This window comes from Planococcus citri, chromosome 2 (genome assembly GCF_950023065.1).
Source record: "Planococcus citri chromosome 2, ihPlaCitr1.1, whole genome shotgun sequence".
Lineage (NCBI taxonomy): Eukaryota > Metazoa > Arthropoda > Insecta > Hemiptera > Pseudococcidae > Planococcus > Planococcus citri.
The window spans coordinates 10,822,878-10,845,495 of record NC_088678.1 but is presented as its reverse complement, the minus strand read 5'-3'; the positions used below and the strand labels follow the sequence as shown (position 1 = coordinate 10,845,495).

The following is a 22,618-nucleotide window of genomic DNA, read 5'->3' as shown; positions in this document are numbered from 1 at the left end:
ATCACGTACCTACTCACCATATAAATATTTGAAAGATAAACGTCGTAGTATGACGAGATACAAAGCACATTCATGTGATAAAATTACAATCGAAATGGGTAAATTGGGAATATTTATCGATGACCTGTTCATGCACATTTCCAAATACTTACCGGCAACTGGCAAGTACATAATCGTCGATGGTGATTTAATTATTACCGGACTACAAGACAGGTCAGTTACTTGCCCGAGTTGTGTGTGAAGGTTCTCTTTTCGGTTAGTGTGCTAAAACGTGAAAGAGGAAATTTCACAACAGGTTCGCGCGGTAATGCTGTCATACATCCGATATAATACCGTTTATGGGCGAGAATTGTAAATTTATGACGTCAGCACGTGTTTATGTTGGTTTCTCGAGTTGTACGAGTAGATAGATACCTTCAAGACGAATAGAATGCTTTTAAGAATGACCGCCACACCTCGCACTGGTTAGCGTAATTACATACCCAGACCGTAGTATCACATCCAGAGCCCAATGAGATGCCTAATCTGAGCAATGAAGGTGCAAAAAAAGCCTCACCTAGCCACTTATGATTGGTACATAATTACGTAAATCACAATCACATTCTTCCTGAGTCATCCATAGATTAAAGTAGTCTTGACGTCTTGAAGTTTATGTCATTTTTGTTTGCACTTATATATCGAAGAAAAGAGTGTAGGAAGGTGATCGTCGTTATCGTATTATTTTATTTATTTCGTTCAACTTTGCAGCTTTCATAATATTATGTAAATACTTGAGAAATAAGCTCGAGCTTGAGCATTTGCATCCGTCTTATGTCGCTAACTTTCTCAAAGTGTGATTTTAGTACGTTTATCAATTTTATTACAAGCTCGTCAGATTTTTGATTGCTGCTTTCTCAAGCATTTGTATCCGTTTCTATCGTGGTATTTCATTATAAGTTGATACGATGACGTTTGATGGATAGGCTTGCAAGTTGCTCTGGCTCATTTTGGCACAAGTTTTTTTTTTGGAACTATTGAAATTGAAATTGGGGTACTTTTAATTATATATAGTGTAAATGTATCGTGGCTTGGTTCCAGATTGTATCATAAAATGTTTTGTAGGCTATGGTGATATAAATTGTACGTAGGTAGATATCTTTTCCTGTGCTCTGCGAAAATAACTCGAGTGATTGATTCATCGCGAAGTGTCACTTACTCATTTCACTTGTTTATACTGGGTGTTGTTGTAGATCTAATCAGTGTAGATGTATTTACGAGAAGTGTTTTTATTACACCTCTATATTCTCTTGGCTGAATGTAAAAATTTTAGATTTCTCGCAAAGGGATGCCAAATTATTCAAACAAAATTTTATCATTTCTTTTCTTCAAAATTTCCGGCTCACAAAAGTAGGTGACATAAGTATGTAGATGAACATTTTCTAATTTGGGGGTATCAAAATTGATCCTCGAAATTGACTTGTGGTCAAAATGGGATCAGAAATGACGTTTTCATGATAAATAGTTATCTGACTTTTTCAACCTACATACTTACTTCCTTATTTACTTACCTAAGTACCTACCTATCTGTCGAACAAGAGAGACATCTAAACTGGGAGAACAATTTTTGAACCAATGAAAGCTAAATCGAAAAAAAAACAAAAATATTATTAGTCAAAATTTTAGATAGGTACTCAAAAGTGCATTTTTTGATTTAAAAAAATTTAAAATCTCATTGAATTTATCAAGAAAGCTGAATTTTTGTATGTAAGTAGATAGAGCTATTTTTTGGCATCTGAAATGGATTAGAAACGGTTTCGAATTCTTTTGAGCAATTCTGGAGCCTCCAAACAACTTTTTAAAAATTTCAGTTCCCTAAAAAAAAGTTCTAAATTTATTTAATAAACTTTCAATGGTGTAAAATAACTGGAGAGAAATATACTTTCAAACTGGTTTTCATGGAATTTCTCGAATATCTGGAATTTTCGAAGTACATACGGCTGAAGGCTCCAGAACTACTTAAAACCATCTCCAATTACCGAATTGAACGATAAAATAAATTGTACATAGCTTTCTGACTTTCTTGGTTAAAATTTTGTGTTAATTTCAATTTCGAAAAATTTACTGGAGTCTCCAGAGCTACCTGAAAACGGATCAAAATCGTTTCCAATCGATTTTGGAGGGGTGAAAATAGGTTGCAGGCCATATTTTAGCTTTCTGGATGAATTTTTTTAAAATGTGGATTTTTCCTTATTTTTAGCCCAAATTTTATTTTTCAAAATTCCACAAAAACCTAAAAATTCACTTTGAGCCCTAAAATTTTGAGCGGTGATGTACTTTTGCATGCTTTTTCAATTTAGCTTCGTTCAATTTGAACATTTTTTTGTTGATTGAGATACCTTCTTTGTGAAAAAAGCTCAGTATGCAAATCATTTAACATTTAACAGATCTGAATTTTTTTAGTTCTAGGGTTTTTGGCACACTTCGAAGATAATGCCCCTCTCAATTTGGTCCAATTTTGAAGAAATAAAATAAAAATCATGTGACACATTGTTTGTTATGTTTTCAATAGCCCTAATTAAAGAGTCCAGCTGACTTCTTTGATATGAGACCTTCAAGCCCCAAAATAGGCCTCCAAATTTCAACAAAGGGTGATTAATGGTTTTTGTGGGCTTTTAGATTTTGATAAATTGACGTGTAATTGGGTCAAAATTCAAATGAGCTTCACTAAAGTGTACTGGATGCGTTTATAGGCTTTCAAGTTCATTTTGACAGATTTTGTAATTTTTTTAGGGGAAACTGGAATTTCCAAAAAATTTCCAGAGGCTTCAAAATGGCTTAAAATCATCTCCAGTTGACTCAGAACGTTGAAAATAGGCAGGTACCTACAGTGAATTTTTCACATTTTCAAGTACGCTGCTGGAGAAATATCAATTTTGGAAAAATATTGTACGTGTATATTGGATCAAGTGGGTCACCAGCAAGCAATAATCGTGTTCATTTTTCATGGCACTCTTTGAAAATCTAGAATTTTTAAAAATGTGACTGGAGGCTCCAGAACGGCTTGAAATCGTCTACAATCAATTCAGAATGTTTAAATTGGGGTATCAAGTAAATTTTGGATTTCCATAACTTCATTCCTTGTAAAATTCTATGTGAATTTCAATTTTAAACATTTTTTCAGTGGCTGCAAAACTACTTAAAACGGTTCAAAATGGTTTCCAATCAATTCTTGTTGGGGGGGGGGGGATAAAAGCACATAATAAATTTCAGCTTTCCGATTTGATTTGGTGAAAATTCACCAAAAAATTGAAAGATGCACTTGAGTGTTTAAAATTTTGACTGGTAATGTTGCTCGGTTTTTCAATGAGGCATTTGACTTTGTCCAGCGCAATTTTTTTTTATCGAGATAAAATACCCCCCCTCCCCTTGTTGATAAAAAAAAAAAAAAAAATGGAAGGAAAATCAACATTTTGAACGAGTGATTACTCGATGGGAATTTTTCAAAAATAAAATAAAAATACGAACGTAAAAATTTAAGATTGTATTCTTTTTTAGAAAATAAAAAAAATTCAAATGCAAAATTATTTTTTTGATTTTGGGGATATATTACACCCCAAGTCATCTATATTCCCTAATTTCCAATTACCATTTTGGAAGGAGGGAGGCGAGGGCCTACTTTATTAGGATACTGAGGCATGGGACGAAATAGGCATAGATATGTAGATGTACAGGGTGCCCAGAAAATATCGAGTACCCCTAAGAAAGTTTATCATTAAAAATATAGGTTGGCAACGTGAAATAGATGCATATGATTGGTGGAATGTTATCTCTCCAGTCCCACAACCAATCATGTGCTATCATTATTATCATTAACTGTGACCAACCGAAGTATTTTAGTAGAAAACTTTTTTAGGGGTACTCGATATTTCTGGGCACCCTGTAGGTAAAATCCATGAATTTTGCCCAGATAAGTAAGTATTCAAATGGCGATGCTCTAAATTTGAAATTTGGCATAGACCTGCACTGATTTCTGTACTTAGTTACTCACATTTCAAAGTTGGAGATGAACCTACATAAAGAACATTGTTAGTTCAGAGTGAAGAGGAAAGAGGATGGATTTACAACCAATGCATTGTGTAAAAAAATGAGAAGTTTCATTTTCCATTCGGAGAAATGTTGCATGTTGTACCCAAGTATAATACCTACATAATAACAATTTCTTCAAAAAATCTATGAGTATGAAGTGGTTGATTGCCTGATTGGTCATGGTTCTGATGAAATTTGCAGTTGAATCTCATCTAAGTACATAATATGTACCATTCCCCCTTTCCATGGAACATTTATTAGAACATCAATGATGTAGCAAAAAATTTTTCAAGAAGAGTAGGAGTACAGAAGTAGGTACCTACCTAATGTTTAAGAATAAAGAAATTCAAAATTTGATTCGATTTCTTAAAAATTCATCATAGCAAAAAGTTGTGGAAAAATTGGTTAAAAATGCAAAAATGTAAGTACCTACTTCTTTTGTGCATTTTAGATAATATCAAATTTCCATCTAATGGGGGGGGGGGAGGAAGGAGGTCCATTACCATATTAGTCTGGCATTTTTGAAAAACTGCGAAAATTGTGGCACTTATTTGACTTATTTCATTGGTTGAATAATATTGTGGTGGTTTTTTTTTTCATTTTTAAATATTTCAAAATGGTGTTCTACATTATAACTTGGTTATTTTATTATTTTTTTTTCAAGGGTCAGGTTTTTATATACGATTAGGTACCTAAGGTAAATTTTTAAGGAACAAAAATTCGTTTCGGACATTCTAATATTACAATGTTTTTAGCGATAAATGTTGATGAAACGTGACTTTTGTTGTATAGCGTATCTCACTTATCAGTTATCACTTGTTATTCCTTCTCTTTATTTTTATGGTTATCTAAATTGGTGCGTGTAATGTACAATAATTAGTAAATATTTACCTATATTTCAATCTGGTTATGTAACAAGAGAATGCTTGCTCATTTCTTATCTCATCTTCCTGTGTACATTTTTTTCATTTTCACAATAATGAGATGATTAATATCACAACTAACGAAGATGAGATTCAACTTATTTGATTCATGATTTTGATAAAATACTAAAATACCAGTCAATAATGTGTGTATGATTTCAGATAAAAAAATGAATCAATTTTTGAACTGTAGTTCAGATTTTTCAATTGCATTTTTTTAAATTTCTGAATCTAGGTATACTTGATTGGAAAAATAAAAATGTCAATTTAAATTTTCGAAAAAAAAACAACAAAACGTTGTTTAAAAAATAAAGGTACACGTGTAGTCCGGCGTATGACAATAGGAGTAATTGCACCCCCCCCCCCACCGATCCTCCGGGACAACTCTTTTCTTAGAGGGGACATCCTAAGGAACATTTTAAACCAAACTTGCCCAAAAAAAAGTTGGCCTTACTTACAAAATGGCGGCCATTTTGATTGACAGGTCAGCCGAAATCGCAGATTTTGCGTTTCAACATAGGACTTGCATGAAATTTTTCAAACTTTACAAAGGTAGATCGAAAGATCATGCAAAAATTCATCACCTGTCAAAATTTCAAGTGCTAAAGTGCGTTTTTCGATTTTTGGTGAATTTTTGAAAATCGAATTTAGGGCAAAAATGAGGGAAAAAATCAAAATTTTACCAAATTGACCAAGAAAGCTGAAATTTGGGATATGCCCTATTTTCGACATCCCAAATCGATTGGAAACGGTTTCAACCCGTTTTGAGCAGTTCTGGAGCCTCCAGCAGATTTTTGAAACTCGAAATTCCCACAAAATTCCATCAAATTGGAGTTGTAAAGATAAAATTTATTCTAAAAACTAATTTCAATACGCTACGATGTACTGCAGGTGAATTTCAAGTCGTTTTGGAGTTTCCAGCGACTTTTTGAAAATTACTGGAGCCTCTACTCGATTTTTGAAACTTGAAATTTCCCCAAAATTTCATCAAAGTGAGGTAGTGAGTCGAAATTCATTCTGCAAACTAATTTCAATACGCTACGAAGTTGACTACTGGTGGATTTCAAGTTGTTTTGGAGCCTCCAGTGACCTTTTGATAGGTTGTGAGACTTTTTTTTGGAAAATTGAAATTTCCTAAAAGTAGCTAGAAGCTTCAAAACCATTTGATACCACCATGTAGTCTGCGAAGTAAATTTCAGCTTGCCAACTCCATTTGATGAATTAATGTTGGGGAAATTTCAAGTTTCAAAAAACTACTGGAGGCTCCAGTAATTTTCAAAAAAGTCGCTGGAGGCTCTAAAATGACTTGAACCCACCTGAAGTCGTCTTCAGAGGGTGTTAAAATTGGAGTGTAGAGTAAATTTCAGCTTTCCATCTCCATTTGATGAAATTCTGTGAAAATTTAAAGTTTCAAAAATCTGCTGGAGGCTCCAGTAATTTTCAAAAAAGTCGCTGGAGGATCTAAAATGACTGGAATCCACCTGAAGTCGTCTTCAGAGGGTGTTAAAATTGGAGTGCAGAATAAATTTTAGCTTTACAATACAACTCCAATTTGATGGAATTATGTGGGAATTTCGAGTTTCAAAAATCTGCTGGAGGCTCCAGAATTGCTCAAAACGGGTTGAAACCGTTTCCAATCGATTTGGCATGTCGAAAATAGGGTACATCCCAAATTTTAGCTTTCTTGGTCAATTTGGTAAAATTGTGATTTTTTCCCTCATTTTTGGCCTAAATTCGATTTTCAAAAATTCACCAAAAATCTAAAAACACACTTTAGTACTTGAAATTTTGACAGGTGATAAATTTTTGCATGATCTTCCGATCTATCTTTGTAAAATTTGAAAAATTTCGTGGAAGTCCTATGTTGAAACGCAAAATCTGCGATTTCGGCTGACTTGTCAATGAAAATGAGCGCCATTTTGTACGTAAGGCCAACTTTTTTTTGGGCAAGTTTGCTTTAAAATGTTCCTTAGGATGTCCCCTTTAAGAGAAAAGTTGTCCCGGAGGATCGCCGGGGGGGGGGGGCGCAATTATTCCTATTATCATATGCCGGACTAATGGGAGAGTGAAAAAAAGACCACCTTATTTGGAATAATTAATCAATTAGGAAATCTGTAAAATGAAAATTTTCCACTTTATAATCCATGCTCACGACAGCTCTCTCCTAATCGAATTAAATTCAGATAAAATTTTTAATAAAATGAAAAACACCACATCCACGATGACGTTTACCTGATAACACTCCACCAAACATGCACATGATTTCATCGAACAAGTGGTTTTAAGGTTTACCGTAGAGAGAGGTACAGATGATACGCTGCCAGGCTGAGTCACTTCTTTTACGGCGTTGGCGCGTCTTCCCATTCCCATCCCATTTATTTATGGTGTTTTCATTCTTCGACTTGTCGGACTCCCTGTAGCTTCACTTCTCCGTTCGGTTGTTGTTCGTTAGACTTGCTTAATCGTGTATTGTTGATCGCAAAAGCTTGACGAGTTTCGCGCCTGTTGTGTTATAGAGCCTGAACAGTGAATATTGTGTAATTTCATAGTTTTTCAATCATTTTTCTTTTAATTTTATAATTTTTTCAATCACTTTCGGTTATTAAGTAATCCGTATAAATCCCAGATTCGAAATGGATTTACCTCACGTTGATACCTGTTGCTTTGGATTATTGCCTTTGAAAACCGGCTCGCTCATTTGCGGCATTGTTTCCCTCGTAAGTAGTAATATCACCTAATTAGTAATTTAACCGAATCTATTTTTTTATTTTTGAATTTAAGTATTTCACAAAGTGCTTCGCTTTTGGTATCGAATTCGTCGAGGATTTTTTTTTTTCAATGAATTAAACTAGAGTACCTATACCTACTCAACTGTGAGAATTCCACGAAAAAAGACTCCTAAAATGGGCGTAAGCTCGTTCGTGTTAAAGTCCCATCAGATTAAAAAGTGTTTCGATGGGTAACTTTACAATATATTTTCAAGGCTGGGTGTATTAGATTAGATCCTACCTATACAATGTACGAGTATTTCGAGAGGAAGAGGTGCACGATACACCGGAAGGGGTCCACTCATGCGTGACCATTTTTCTCCCTTTCGTCTCGTAGAGGCTTACCTAGGTGCGAAAATGTTCGGTTTTTTTTTTTGCGTCGTTTCTGATAATTTTTCTCTTAATTTTCCTCGTCTATTTATAACTCGGGTATTTTTAATCGAGCTTTTGTTTGCATTTTGCTGCTGTGTGTGGCATTTGTAAATGTCTGGAAATGAGTTTTGTCGCGTCGAAAGGCCATATCGTAGAAGGTATTGGGTGGTTTGGTTTTTCTGACGTTTGAATGAGTTTAAATTAGGTGCCTACTTGAGGCTGAAATGATTCGCGAATGAGAAATTGGATTGAATCGGTAAAGATTATTTTTTGAGTAAAATTTTAAAAATTTTCCACTCGCAGTCTATTTTTTAATAATTCGTCAGACAACTGATGCAACCAGTCTACAAATTAACATAAAGTGCATCTGTTCTGTGTTCACGTAATGTTGGAATTTTATCATTCAATTGATTATATAATTGGAATAATTCAGGTTCAGGGTCTAATACGACAATTTTTCTGCCTCACATCACCATTATAATTACGTTTCTCATTACTAAATTCCTATCATTCTTTGGCACCTTTCTACGCTTCCTGCAATCTGCTCAAGAATGCATTGCTTATCTCATCTGCTATTGAATCTTTTCATCCACCCTCGTCCACGAGAACGATATTAAATCAATCTGGAACGTATATACAGAAAGAACGTCGTAAAATTCAAATTTCCATTCTAGCAGCACTAATTACGATATTATGACGTGTACTTACTAATTATACTGCATGTTCATATACACAAATTATTAATACTTATGTCTCGATCACTCAGCTATTTGTAATGTACACCAAACCCCTATGTTCGATGAGAGAGCTGATTTAATGCGCTGGATTATGTGTGAATGTGTATTTCGCCTCGGTATATTTATTTTTATTCATTAAGCTGTAAAATTTTTTATTGCCTGTTCTGCTTACGCTTTGTTGACTGTTTCGTAATACCACCAAGTTTTTTTTTTATTCTTTGGATAAGTCTTTGAGTTGTCGTCGTCATCGACGAATTGCACAGGACCTTGGGAAAGACATTGAAGTTTGTGGAAAGATTTCATTAGGTACTCGAGTGTTGGTATTGTGATTTAATATACGATTTTTTTTTTTGGCAGAAATGCATTAAGTGGGTATGTATGTACTTATGCAAACAACTGGGTGTCTGAAAAGTGATATTTTTGAAAAATTTGTTTGGTTACATGTTTGCTAGGTACCTACTTATTCGATTGTCGAGAGTGATGACCAATGGCCATATGTTAACCATCTTAATTTTCAGCTCAACTCTTTCAGAGTTGAGGGGGAAAGGGGTGGGGGGTTGACAGGGCTCAGTTTGTATTTTTGTCAGTACTGCTTCTTGCAAACTATCAAACTTAGGTATTTTGAAAGAAAATTAAGGAAATTTTCAAAATCAATAATTAAAGATTGAAAAAGATCAAATTTAAACTTTGAATATGAAAGCTCAACTTTTTATGAATAACGAAAGTTGAATAATGTTTCACATAAAAATTTGAAAATTTACTATGAAAATGAATTTCCTTCGTGTAGTAAATCATTTTTCAAAATCGTATTTACCTACATATCGCACCTCGGGAGCAATAAGGTTACATCTCAAAAAAGTGAAATTTTACAGGAGAGTGATTTTCTTTTTTTTAAAAAACTTGATTCATTATTTTTACCAACTTATAATTAATTATGAGGAATGAATAGCACCTCATTTTAAAGATCTGGTATCCTATCTTCGTTTAGCATAAGAACACTTTGAAAAATAAAATCTTAAAGAGGAAATATTTCAATGTTTGGAAAAGATTTTGAGTTATAACCTTTCATTAAAGTTGATGTGAAGGCGAGAGGAAGCGTCCAAAAAAATTTCATGTTAACAAAATTGTAGAGAATTAAATTTCCAATCGACATAATGTCGTTAGTTTTTTTCTACAGTGAGTTTTTGAGTTTTTCTCAAAAAACTAAAATTTCATTGTTTGTGCAAATTCATTTTTCTGAAAAGTGATCAATTTAAAGAAATTTTTCCATTTGGTACAAACCAATAAAAAATGCACTTCTTGTGACTATTTTTATCTGACAAACATTCAAAACAATCAAAACTGTTTGTTAAAACTTTGTATGTACAAAATTTGCTCAAAAAAGGTGGAGTTTTTTGAGATGTACCCTTATAACTCCAAACAACTTGTAATGTTGTTGGGATTTTGAGTTAGGCCATTTGGATTTTTTATAAGATCTAGATAATGTACCCAACTCAAAGTATTATTTTTGGTTGAGGGGGGTCATACAAACCCCAAAAATGCAAAAACGTCAAAATCAATTTTTTTGAGATGTAACCTTATTACTCCCGAGGTGCGATATAACCACCCGTTGATGGCACAAAAGCCCCAGATTTGATAAAAATTCAATAAAAATTCTAAAATGGAATATAATTTCGATTGTTTCAAGAAACACGAATTTGATGTAGTTATGGGCTCATTTTTTCAGCCCCAGAGCCTTCTAAACCCCCAACAGTGTCTTTGAACATGGTTCGGGTTAATATACCAAAAAATTAAAAACAACTTGTGATGCATCGTTTCACAGGTTTTCAAAGATGATGAGCTCAAATTGTCACTCATATTATTCCACGCCACCCAATTTTGAAAAATTTTCAAAAAATGTCAAACATAGCCTTTTCTTAAAAATTTTGATTTTTTCGAAAAGAAAATACGCAAAAAGTTGCTATGTTCCTTCACTCCGAAAAAAATCAAGAATGAATAAAATTGAAATAAATTTAATCATGAAATTTTAAAATTATAAAATTGTCACCGAATAATGAAAATTTACAACATGCATAAAATAAATAAACATTAAAATTAACTTACAACAAGTGGTAAAATATTCGTAAATGCAGGAACAGGGAGTTGAGTACAATAAATTAATAATTGAATTCGCACTAAAATTAATATAAAGTTGAGTACATGTAAAACAACAAAATGGAAAAATATCGACGATGCAACTAAAATTTAAATTCAGTAAAAATTTCGGTTTAAAAATTGATGAAAAAATTAAAAATGATCGTTATGAAATTCGCACCAACTTTGGAGAAAAATCGTTCGTTAAAATATTTAAAACTTGAATATTTTCTTTAAAATTCGATTCGGAACTTATACGACAAAATTGACAATACTAAAATTCGCGAATCACGAGTTCAACAAGGTGGATTGACACTGAGACTGACTGGCAAAATACTGGATGTTTTCTCGGAGATTTTAAAAGTATTTATAGTAATAAAAAGGGTCGAAAAGTAGCGAAAAAAATGTAGTGCTAGTCAGTCGAGGGGTGAAATTGACAAGTTTGGAGATTGATTTTAGATAAATAATAAAGTACTTATTTTTACAAGATTATTACATTTGGTGGCCAGCTGTAATGAAATAAGATAATAAATTTGAATAACAGCGGGTCACCAAAGGTGTAATAAATAGGAAAATATTTAAAAGGCTTGAAAAGGCTGTGAATTGAGAGGGGGCAGAGGTGAGTATCTCGGCGAATCGCAAATAAAACCCTTATAACAAAACCCTTATAGCTACTAACCTATCTATCGCCACTTGGGTGGTCAAAAAACATATGTACGCACCTACCATAGTATTTAATATAGACCTACAGAATGGTACGTACATAACAAAGTTTAGCTCTAGAGCCTCCAAAAATTGATAAAAAGTCAGAAAAAAAGCTGTGATGGCTCCATTTCTTAAGTTATAGGTACCTTCCTTCCAAAATAAGAATGAAAAATTATTTACAGGAAAAAATATGAGGATTCGAACTGACGAGGAAGTTTCACACCTCGGGAGTAATAAGGTGACATCTCAAAAAAATTGATTTTGATGTTTTTGCATTTTTGGAGCTTGTATGACCCCCATCAACCAAAAATAACACTTTGAGTTGGGTACATTATCTAGATCATGTAAAAAACCCAAATGGCCTAACTCAAAATCCCAACAACATTGCAAGTTGTTTGGAGTTGTAAGGTGACATCTCAAAAAACTCCACCTATTTTGAGCAAATTTCGTACATACAAAGTGTTAATAAACAGTTTTGATTGCTTTGAATGTTTGTCAGTTAGAAATAGTCACAAGGAGTGCATTTTTTATTGGTTTGTACCAAATGGAAAATTTTTTTTAAATTGATCACTTTTCAGAAAAATGAATATGCACACACAATGAAATTTTAGTTTTTTGAGAAAAACTCAAAAACTAAGCACTGTAGAAAAAAAACTAACGACATTAAGGTAAAGTACCAGTTGTGGTTATACTTTTTTCAACATGCTCTGAGAAGCCCAAATTTCAACTTTTTTCAAATTTTTTTGATTTTGTTGTGTAGTGTAACTGTTGAACTACATAATACTTGGGAGGAAAAAAAAAATCAAGAATATTTCATTTCTTAGTAGAGAATCTTAAAAACTTCCAATTATCCGCTAACCGGGCCCCCTGGCCCGGTTGCGGACAAAGACTGCTCTAAATAGTACTAAATGAAATCAAAAATTTTCAAAAATATGCAGAGGTGGTTATTTCATCTTATTACTATCCAAAAACTTCCGCAGTTATGAAAAATTACATATTTGACTCGCTTTTCTCCATCATTGAAATTTTCCTTCTAAAAAATTTTAAAATCTGCATTTTTATCATTTTGAAACTTCAATGCTTTTGTACATAGACTTCATGGGTGAATTTTCATGTTGTCATGAATGCAAGGAAATGATTAAATGTTACAGAAAAAGATACGAGCGATAATTTTTTTTTTTAGCCCATAGGAACGATTATCCACAACCGGGACCCCTATCCACAACTGGTACTTTACCTTACGTCGATTGAAAATTTAATCCTCTACAATTTTGTTAACATGAAATTTTTTTGGACGCTTCCTTTCGCCTCCACATCAACTTTAATGAAAGGTTCTAACTCAAAATGTTTTCCAAACATTGAAATATTTCCTCTTTAAGATTTTATTTTTCAAAGTGTTCTTATGCTAAATGAAGGTAGGATACCAGATCTTTAAAATGAGGTGCTATTCATTCCTCACAATTGATTATAAGTTGATAAAAATGATGAATCAAGTTTTAAAAAAAAAGAAAATCACTCTCCTGTAAAATTTCACTTTTTTGAGATGTCACCTTGTTACTCCCGAGGTGCGATTTAATCGAAGTCTGTTCTCGCAAAAGAGTTTTTTTTTTTGAACTTTTCAAAAAACTTGAACAAGTTGAAATTCGAAAAATTTAATGTAACCACAAATTTTATAGAGTATTTGTCGAATTTCATGAGACTTGGCTTGAAAAAAAATCATAACTTAATAATTAGGCATTGAAAAAAATTTTTTTGTACTTTTTTCCAAACTGTGGAGACTTTCTACAGAGTGACCTTCGCTTAATGAAGCTAGCAAGTTTTTTTTTCGAGAAGGAGATAGTTTATTTAAAAGAATAATGCAACAGTTTTTTTTACTTTTTTTCAAACTGTAGAGACTTTTTACAGAGGGACCTTTGCTTAATGAACCTAGCAAGTTTTTTTTTGAGAAGGGGATAATTTATTTAAAAGAATTCTGTAATTTTTGAAAAATTTCCACAAACTTCTCTTTTACATATTTACATATTTATTTTTCATTTTTTCAATTTTGGAGGCCTTGTTGCAGGTGGATATTCAAGGTTTCAAATTCAGTTTTTTTTTTGTGATTTTTATCAAAGCTATGCAAAATAAGTAAAACATTATTCTCGAGAATAAAAGTTTGTGCAGAATCAAAAGGAAAATAAGAAGTACATGGATAGGTCAATAAGTACATCTCAAGTTCACTCTCATTCAATTTTCAGAGATTCGAGGTACCCACTCATCATAAATAGAAGAATTCAGAAAATGTTTCTAAAGAAAAATTGTCCGTTGATAGTTACCTGGCTAATATTTTTTGGCTACATGAAAATTGTGACCCCCCTTCTCCCCTCCATTTCTGTTTCACCGCCAATCTGACAAATAATCTATGGAATTTGTGGTTACATTCAATTTTTCGAATTTCAACTTTAAATTCAAAATCATTCAAAATACTTACATAAAATAATTATTGTTTGAAAAAACAACGTATATACCTAGGTACAAAAATTCAAAAAAACATCAATTTTTGAATCAAGTGGGAAAAAATCAAAAATAAACTCTCAATCATGCAAAAGTATTGAAATTTTACTTGATAGACATTTAAAGTTGATATTTGGATACGGTTTCATTTTCAACTTTTTGAATCAATAAACGTCAATTTTGAATTTTTTTTTATTATAAGTCTTCTTGACCTCTTAAGCAATATTGAGCACTCCGTACGAGAAGCCTCCAGTTGAAAAAATTCAAAGAAATGAAATGAATAAAAATTTCCAAAAATTTCCTACTTAATTGGGGGAGGGGGGGGGTAAAAAAGCACCATTTTAAAAAATGTTGATAGGTACATAAAATTTTGATACACAAATTGATAATTGTTGGCAAATGTTCATTAAATTTTCAATCATCTTATGAATTCAATTTTGATCTTTTCTTATTTTGGAGACAGGGTAACCAAAATTGCTTGAGGGACTGGTGGAAATTTCTGCAGGGAAAGAAAATCATTTGGAACTATTCTGATTCAGAAATTGAGAATTTCAAAAAAAAAATCACCAACTCTTCTTATATTGACTTTTTTTTTGGTTTTCTTGATTTTTGAGACCAAAATTGCTTGAAGGATTGAAAGATACTTTTTTCTTCAAAAGTAGAATAATTTTACTGCAAAATTTGAAATTCATTTTTCATATTTTTTATTTTGTATCAAGGGTGGGGGATGGGGGTGGCAAGTAGCGTCATTTTTTAGGTTTGGGCAAAATCAAAAAATTCCATGGGGCATTTTTCCTCATAAAATTCAAAAATCCAACAACTTTAAGTAGTTGGTAGTATAAAAATGAAGAACATGCTCCAATACCCTAATAGGTAATTCTCGTTTTTTAAAAATGGGACTGAAAGTTTTAAAAAAAATTATTCAGGAATTACGTCATAGATAAAATCAAAATTGAAATGTTGCTCTCTTTGGAAGGTTCAGTGAAAAATATTAACTAACCAACAGATTTTTGAACCATAAAGAGATCAACTTTCACTGGCCAGTTTCATGATCCAAATTCGAGGCCATCTCACTATTCTCATCTATGTTCTTTGAGAAATCTATTTTCTCAATTTGAAAAATTAAGATACAAGTAGATATCTTTACTTACAAAAAGTTCAGGATTTTGAGTCAATCAGAGAAACATTAAGTTTAATGCTCATATTGATCTTGATCTCGTTTTGATTTTTTTTTACTGGATTTCGAATTTCGAAAATTCAAACTTTAAGAAGTTTAGTAAGTTTTCAAACGTTTCTCTTCACCACTCCAAAAGCTGGAGTCGGCTGAAGATTAAGAGGAAGAGGGAAAGGGAAACGAACGAGAAAGGAAATAGGAAAAGTTCACTTCGTCGTTTTAGTTTCTTAAATTCTAGTCGAGTGAGAAAAAAATCTGTTTGACTCTCGATTGACATAAATCTTATTCCTCAACAATTCATCGTTCTTCTTGTGATCAAGACTCCCCCCCACCACAATCCCACCTCGAAACTATTGAAAATTCTTTTCTGCTGGGAATTCGATCCAAATTCAAGAATTTTGCAATTTTTCATTTCAGTGATGATTTTTTTCAAATTCCTAATTGGGTAGGTACATATTTGTTTTTATTTTATTAGGACAAATTTCCATGTTAATTTTGTTAATTTTTTCGTAATGTTTTTTTCGCACGCCCGATAAGAGAGCTAAAAATGATTTTCCCCTCTACCCCTCCCATTGACTTCTCTTATACACGAAAAAAGACATTGAAAAACATTTGCCTGGTAATTCTTTTCTGGCGACCAAAGCCTTAACGTTTTCTACGAAAAGCAAAGTAATTAATTATTCGTATAATGAGAGGGGAGGGGTGGAGGGTTGATTGAAAAATGTTCCCAACCTTGCCCATCATTTTATTCACGTTTGAAAAATCTTAAAAATATTTACCATCCCGATGAAGAGGGAAGGGAAAATTCCAAGAATTTGTCACATCACACAAAAAATAAGTGGGTGGTACCTATTTCATCATAACCCACATTCATATTTTTTCGAGCACCCTATCCAAATGCATTTTTTTCGCTCATGCAATTCGCCGACGATTGTAGGATGAACGATGATTTTTTTCCGCTTATTTTTCATTTTAAATAGGACACATTTCGATTAATTATGTATTCATTGAGTACGTGCCAAATGTATTATTACCTCGAGTTGCATATACGCGAGTACTACGCAAATAACGAGTCTTATGATGAGAAACGGTGAATGGGCCAATGATTCTGTCGCGTCTTCGCCGCCGCTGGTATAAATTTCACAAATTATTATCCCGCAAGGGTAAGACATATGGTACGAGACTACGAGTAGATCAGCCACAGGTTGAAGTGGTGAAATCGTGGTTTTAAAATTTTTAATCTATATAGCTCGTTCATACCATATAGCAATGTAGACTTTGCCTTGTACAGTATATATATTCTTTGAAGTTGAACTTGCGATAGATCTAGAGGCTATTTCCGGTCCTGTTTGGAGTAATTTTCCACGAATTCTATCTTTCTACTTTCGAGAAAAAAGTCGTGCACCACCCAAGAGTATACTGCTCGTGGTACTTGGCAACAATGTAGAAGCGACGAGTGCAAAAACCCACTGACTGAAAACACGTTACTGTGTTTGTTTTTGATACGCTGAGTCGTTGAACGCCCATCTTGGTTCAGCGATTTGGGACTCAAAGGTGAATTTTTTTGGCAACGATGAATTTTTTTCATATGGGCAAAATTTCTGCTTCGTTTCCGTCTCATGTTGATGGGAGAATTGAGGTGAATCATTGTTTTGGGTGATCGTTGCCAGTGCTTAGATCTCGATGCCAATGCACTTTGATACTGTATAAACCGAGATATGTAAACTTTTGGTATCGATGTCGAATTAATTGAACTTTTTTCATTTTTGCAGATTGTTGAGAGCAGTTTTCATGGATATTCTTCGTTGCACACCGGCAATGGTAAGTTTAGAGTATTTACTACATACCACATAGTATGGAGTTATTTATTGGAGAATCATCTCGTTGCTATGTTTTTTCGTTTATTTTTTTTCCATTTTTAGAAACCATCAAATTGATATACGAGATTCTAATTGTATGCGGTATAATAGGAGCGATTCTTCTTATTGTTGGAATATTGATGGTGAGTGTTTGGTATCATATTTTATACGTCATTATCGCGTTCCAAGTATATATATACGTACATTGCAGCATGATAAATGAACTAATCGATACGATTACGAATTGATTTTGAGGTACTCACTCGATAATAAATAATATAGGTACCGTTTGATATTATTGGTACCTTAACTGCGTATAGATATGTACCTATAGCTAGGTAAATATCATCGATCTTGTACACGTAGGCTGAGCATACCGGAATCAACGTCCTTTGGTACCTACCTATCTATTTAATATTCTAATTACGTTCGCGGATAACGTTTAATTTCTCTTCGCCATCATCATCATTATTGTAAATGTAACGAATGAAACGTACCATATGCGTACGAACCTTAATAGTATATGTACCTATACCTATTTAGCAAGTTACCTAATAAATTTTAAAATATTAAGTACCTACCTAAGTATACCTACAGGTAGAATGAAGAGGAGGATTAATTTTATATGCGGAATATTTTTTCAGAATCGATCATCTCTTGCCAGATTGTTCATTGTGGCATTTGCGTTACTTATTATATTCACCATCGTCATGTGTATCTGGGTTCTGCTGAGCAATAGAGGCAGATTTATAGATCGGTCGGATTATATTATCAATACGGTGTTATACGTGTGTAAGTATTTATTTGAACAAGTGTGACCGTATTTTTTTCACTATACTTACTGACTAATGAAATGCATGGAATTAGGTCTAAATGTGTCTATTCCCCTATACAAGTTTTTGACAAGTTTAAAATTTCTCCTCATAAAACAGTCATCATTGCTTTTAAAAATAATGAAAATCAATTCTGTAGCTATTATCGACTTTTTCAAACTGAATTCCGTCGTTTTCAGCTGTTCTGGAGCCTCCAGCGGGATTTTCGGTTCCACAAGGATTTTTAATAAATTTCCCCAGAAAGAGCAGAAATCATAATTATTGGGTTGTTGGCAGTTGAGTTGTGGCTTATTCGCGACCTGTTTAACGAGTTCCTTTATTCAAAATTAGGGCAGTAAGACGATTTTCGATTTTTTCCATGGTTTTTGAATTTTTTCTAAATGTGTGAAAATCAGCGTTTGAAACGGCTCAAAATCAGATTCTGGCTGATTTTCGGCCTATTGAAGCAAGTTACACTGACAATTGGGTTTATTTTTAGGTGGATTCATTAACTTGAGTGTGAAGGTGTTGGACGATATTTTACATATTGGATGAAAAATGCAAGAAATAAGAGTATCGATGATCAAACTTTTTGAGTGGGGAGGGGGAGGGCGCATTTATCCCTTCAGGTTTTTTCAATTTTATTATTCGGGTTGGAAAATAGTACTTTGAAATAATATTTTCATCATTTTTATATTCCATTAAGAAAAAAAAATTGAGACTCCACGGAAAAATAAAGAGAAAAAAAACTATTCCCAGTAATAAAGTCCTTTTTGAGAGGATCAATCTCACCAAACAAATCTAAAGCCCCTATACTATGGGTGCGTAATAATAAAAAAGCCCTCCCCCAAAAAAATCTAGATCAGTATTTTGCAGAAAAACTTGGAATTTCTCGTGAATCAATTGTTTGTGACGAGCAAATTATGGATTTCTTTTTGTTTATTCGGTTCATTGAAAAACATCAATTTTTGAGAAAAACGAGAACAAAAACAAAAACAAAATGCCAAAGTTTCAAATTCCTCATCTGTAGAATGTACATAATTTGTTTTTTCTGACGAGGCTCAAGAACTTTCTGAAATAGTCCTTTCTGATTTGTAATTTGGACCAAGTTCAACCACCTCGAAAAAGCAGTCCTAAGACCTCATAGTCACAATTGGGTCATTTCACGTCAGTTCGACCAAGAAGTGGTAAGGAGGGTGGGGGGGGGTCGGCGATTTTTTTGAAATTTTTCCAGTGGAAAGACCTTTCTAAGGGATGACCAATGGTGCTAATCGCAGCCCTCTAGCCCTTTTTTAAAGGCTGCTATAGGGGGTGTCAAAGTTTTCAGTGAACTTGAAATATCATCCATTTCAGCAGTGGATTGCTCGATAACCGCGATACCTACCGAAATGGAACTTTTTCCAATAGATAGGGGTTTTAAAGGGCTTTTTGGTGATATCATAAAAATCAGTGTTGCCACTTTTTTTCGTACGAAAAATTAGCTCGAAAAGTTTCAAAACGTAGTTTTCAAATCGTTTCGACTCTCAAAAATTCTGAAAAAAATATATTATGAACAACTTTTCATGCTGAACAAAATATTAAAAAATTAGGATGGCGTTATGTCTTAAAGTCGATTTAAAAAAATTGAAAGTTCGAAAGAAAATTCGTTTTTTTGATTTAAAACATGGAAAAATAACTTTGACACCCCGTATCAGCATTTAAAAAAGGGCTAGAGGGCTGCGATTTGCACCATTGGTCATCCCTTCGAAAGCTCTTTCCACAGGAAAAATTTCAAAGAAACCGCTGACGCCCCTTACCACTTCTTGGTTGAATGGACGTGGAATATAACCCAATTTTAAATTTTAAGGTTCATTTTTGGATTTTTGGAAAATTTTTGAAAATTTAAAAATTAAAAAATGTGGTATTTTTTGGCAATTTTTCAACTTTTTTTGTATATTTTCTCAAAAAAATTCAAAATTTCTCCTAAGAGGCTAGGAATGAAATTCGGCGTCTAAAGCTTTGATTGGATGAACCGCTGATGCGAACACGGTTTCGATTGTTTTAAGTACGAGAAAAAATAAATGTCAACTCCTCTAAAGCAATTTGGATTTTTGGAGAAGATTTAAAATTTGCTGGAGGCTCCAGAATGATCTAAACTTATCATTTTTGGAAATAGAAGGAGAGAGGGAGACGTTGAATTGAAGTAAAAAAATTGCCACGAAAGCAGAATTTCAAAATCTTTTCAATTTTTTGAAATTGTTGTTTAAAAAATTGCCACCTGAGATGTTGATTATGAGGGAGGGGGAGGGGGCGAGGTTAGATAAAATATGCTCCAATCGAAGGGTGCTATCTAGTCTGAGAAGGTTCCGTTGCGAAGTGATTTGTTTTTGAAACATCATAAGAGGAGAAAATACCTACTTAATCTCAATTTTTATAGCAATAATTCTGAAATTATTGAACACATGAACGGGGGTGGAAGGGGGGGGGGTCAACTGAATCTGAAAAAAATATCTGTGGAAAATTTGTATTCTATCTCGTTTCCTTTCTGACCAGAAGGGAAATTTCATCCGAAGAGGAGGGGAGGGGGTGCGTTGAAAAGTACAATCGGTAAAAATAAATATATACGACGAAAATAATTACTCTTGAAAGTAATTTCAACTCCTCCGAGCCAAATTTCACCATTTTTGGCCATTTTGGAGTCTCCAGCGTGATTCCAGATTTCTCCAGAATTGTAAAATTCCTCCAGAAGACGCGGCCAAATCAATTTGGGCAGCTAAAAATCGAGTTGTGGCATTTTTGTTGGCCTGTTTAAAATATTTGATCCGATTTCCAGGCAGACACTTTGAGTGCGTTTTTTAACGCACGCCGAGTGTCCGTCTGGAAATTGGTTCAAATGTCGATAAACTCGTTGAACAGGTCAAGCATAAGTCACAACTCGATTTTTAGCTGCCTGTATAAATTTTCATGCATTTTGGAAATTTTTTATAGCACTCTGGAGAAATCGAAAAATGCGCTGGAGGCTCCAGAATAGTTCAAAATGGTGAAATTCGGATTCGGAAATGTAGACAAATTCTTTGAGCAGGTTGAGAATAAGGCACAACTGATTTTTCTAGCTGTCCAAATCAATTTCAACGACTTCTGGAGAACTTTGAAATTCTGGAGAAATTAAAAAATCACATTGGAGGTCCCATAATGACTCGAAATTGTAAAAGTCAGATGGGGGGGGGTCAGTTTTGAACAAGATGCACCCAAACAAGAAAATTTCAAAAATTTCCCAGTGAATAGAAAAATTTTGATTTTTTGAATTTTTTTTTGTACCTAAAATATTCTGGTAAAAAAATACGTACTTGAGGTGCCCACCTTGAAATTGGCTCCAATGTGAATAAATTCTATAAGCAGGTTGAGAATAAATCACAAACTTGATTTTTAATTGGATAAAATTAATTTTTATGTTTTTTGGAGAAATTTTATAATGCTGACAGTTGGATCGAAAATCATGCTGGAGGCTCCAGAATGGTCAAAAATGAAAAATTTTAGTTTGGGGGAGTTGATAATATGTATTACTTTCAGTTTTACAGAATAAAATATAGGAACACATCTTTATTTCTTTCTTTAAAAAAAAAACCACACATATGCGTCGTCTGAATCGTTGATAATAGTCAATTTTTGAATTTTCAAAAATCCGCCAAAAAACAAAACAAAAATAATGATTTGGGTAGGTAGCTGAAATTTTGATTAATAAGGCCTTAACAGACCATACTCTTTTCAAAAATCATAGCCCTCTTCGCAAATCGCAGGCGAACCCTTCGAGAGGGTTTCTCGAAAGAATTATTAGATACATAGATAAGGTACTCACTACTCAATCAACCAATGACTAAAAATTTTATTTTCCCTCCTCACAGGTATTATAGGATACTGTGTCATCGTGGTGAACAGTTACTACAAAACAATGGGTTAAACCAGCTTCACAAAGTGCACAGACTGAATGCCTATCTACGTAGGTATTTATTACCTATACAAAATGAAACAAACTGCATGTGTGCGAGAGCTTATTATCTCATACTGTACAAGATACGAAGCACGTAAGATTCGTGTCAAATTATAAAATTTATAATAATAACTTAATTTATATAGGCACTTACTACGCCATAAGGTTATGTTTTTCTTGTTTTCGGTTTTGTTTTCTGCGTGAAAACAGAAGAAAAATGTTTTTATGTAATTTAAGTATTGTTTACTTATACTCGTAGGTAATATTTATAAATTTATCCAGTCAGCTTTTCTTTTTGTACGTTTTCATATTTTCGGTTAAATAATTTAATTTTCATGATAAACGAATAGTTTTTCTTGGTTTTATTCTTTGTTGAGTGTGATTTTTCCTCAAGTAGGTAGCTATATGTATTTACCTATTATGTGGTTGTGCGCTACCTGCATAGACAACAAACTTGCTTCTTGTTATGATGGTTTTACATTTCATCGGTTACCTACTTGTGTTGTTGTGGCTATTTATAGGGCACTTGTATTGTATTCTTGATGATGAAAAAAATCACTCCGATATACGATACTTGAACCGGTATATCGTATACTCGTATACCTACTTA

General features: G+C 33.3%; 1 protein-coding gene across 1 annotated transcript; it reads left to right on the top strand.

Annotated features, from left to right (window-relative positions):
- The first annotated feature begins 7,294 nt into the window (after positions 1-7,294).
- Positions 7,295-22,373, top strand: LOC135834587 (uncharacterized). Its single transcript, XM_065348504.1, has 5 exons — positions 7,295-7,705; positions 17,143-17,191; positions 17,293-17,372; positions 17,874-18,021; positions 21,923-22,373. The coding sequence occupies exons 1-5, from the start codon at positions 7,622-7,624 to the stop codon at positions 21,976-21,978; spliced, it is 417 nt and encodes a 138-aa protein (XP_065204576.1). The 5' UTR covers positions 7,295-7,621; the 3' UTR covers positions 21,979-22,373.
- The last annotated feature ends 245 nt before the right edge of the window (positions 22,374-22,618 follow it).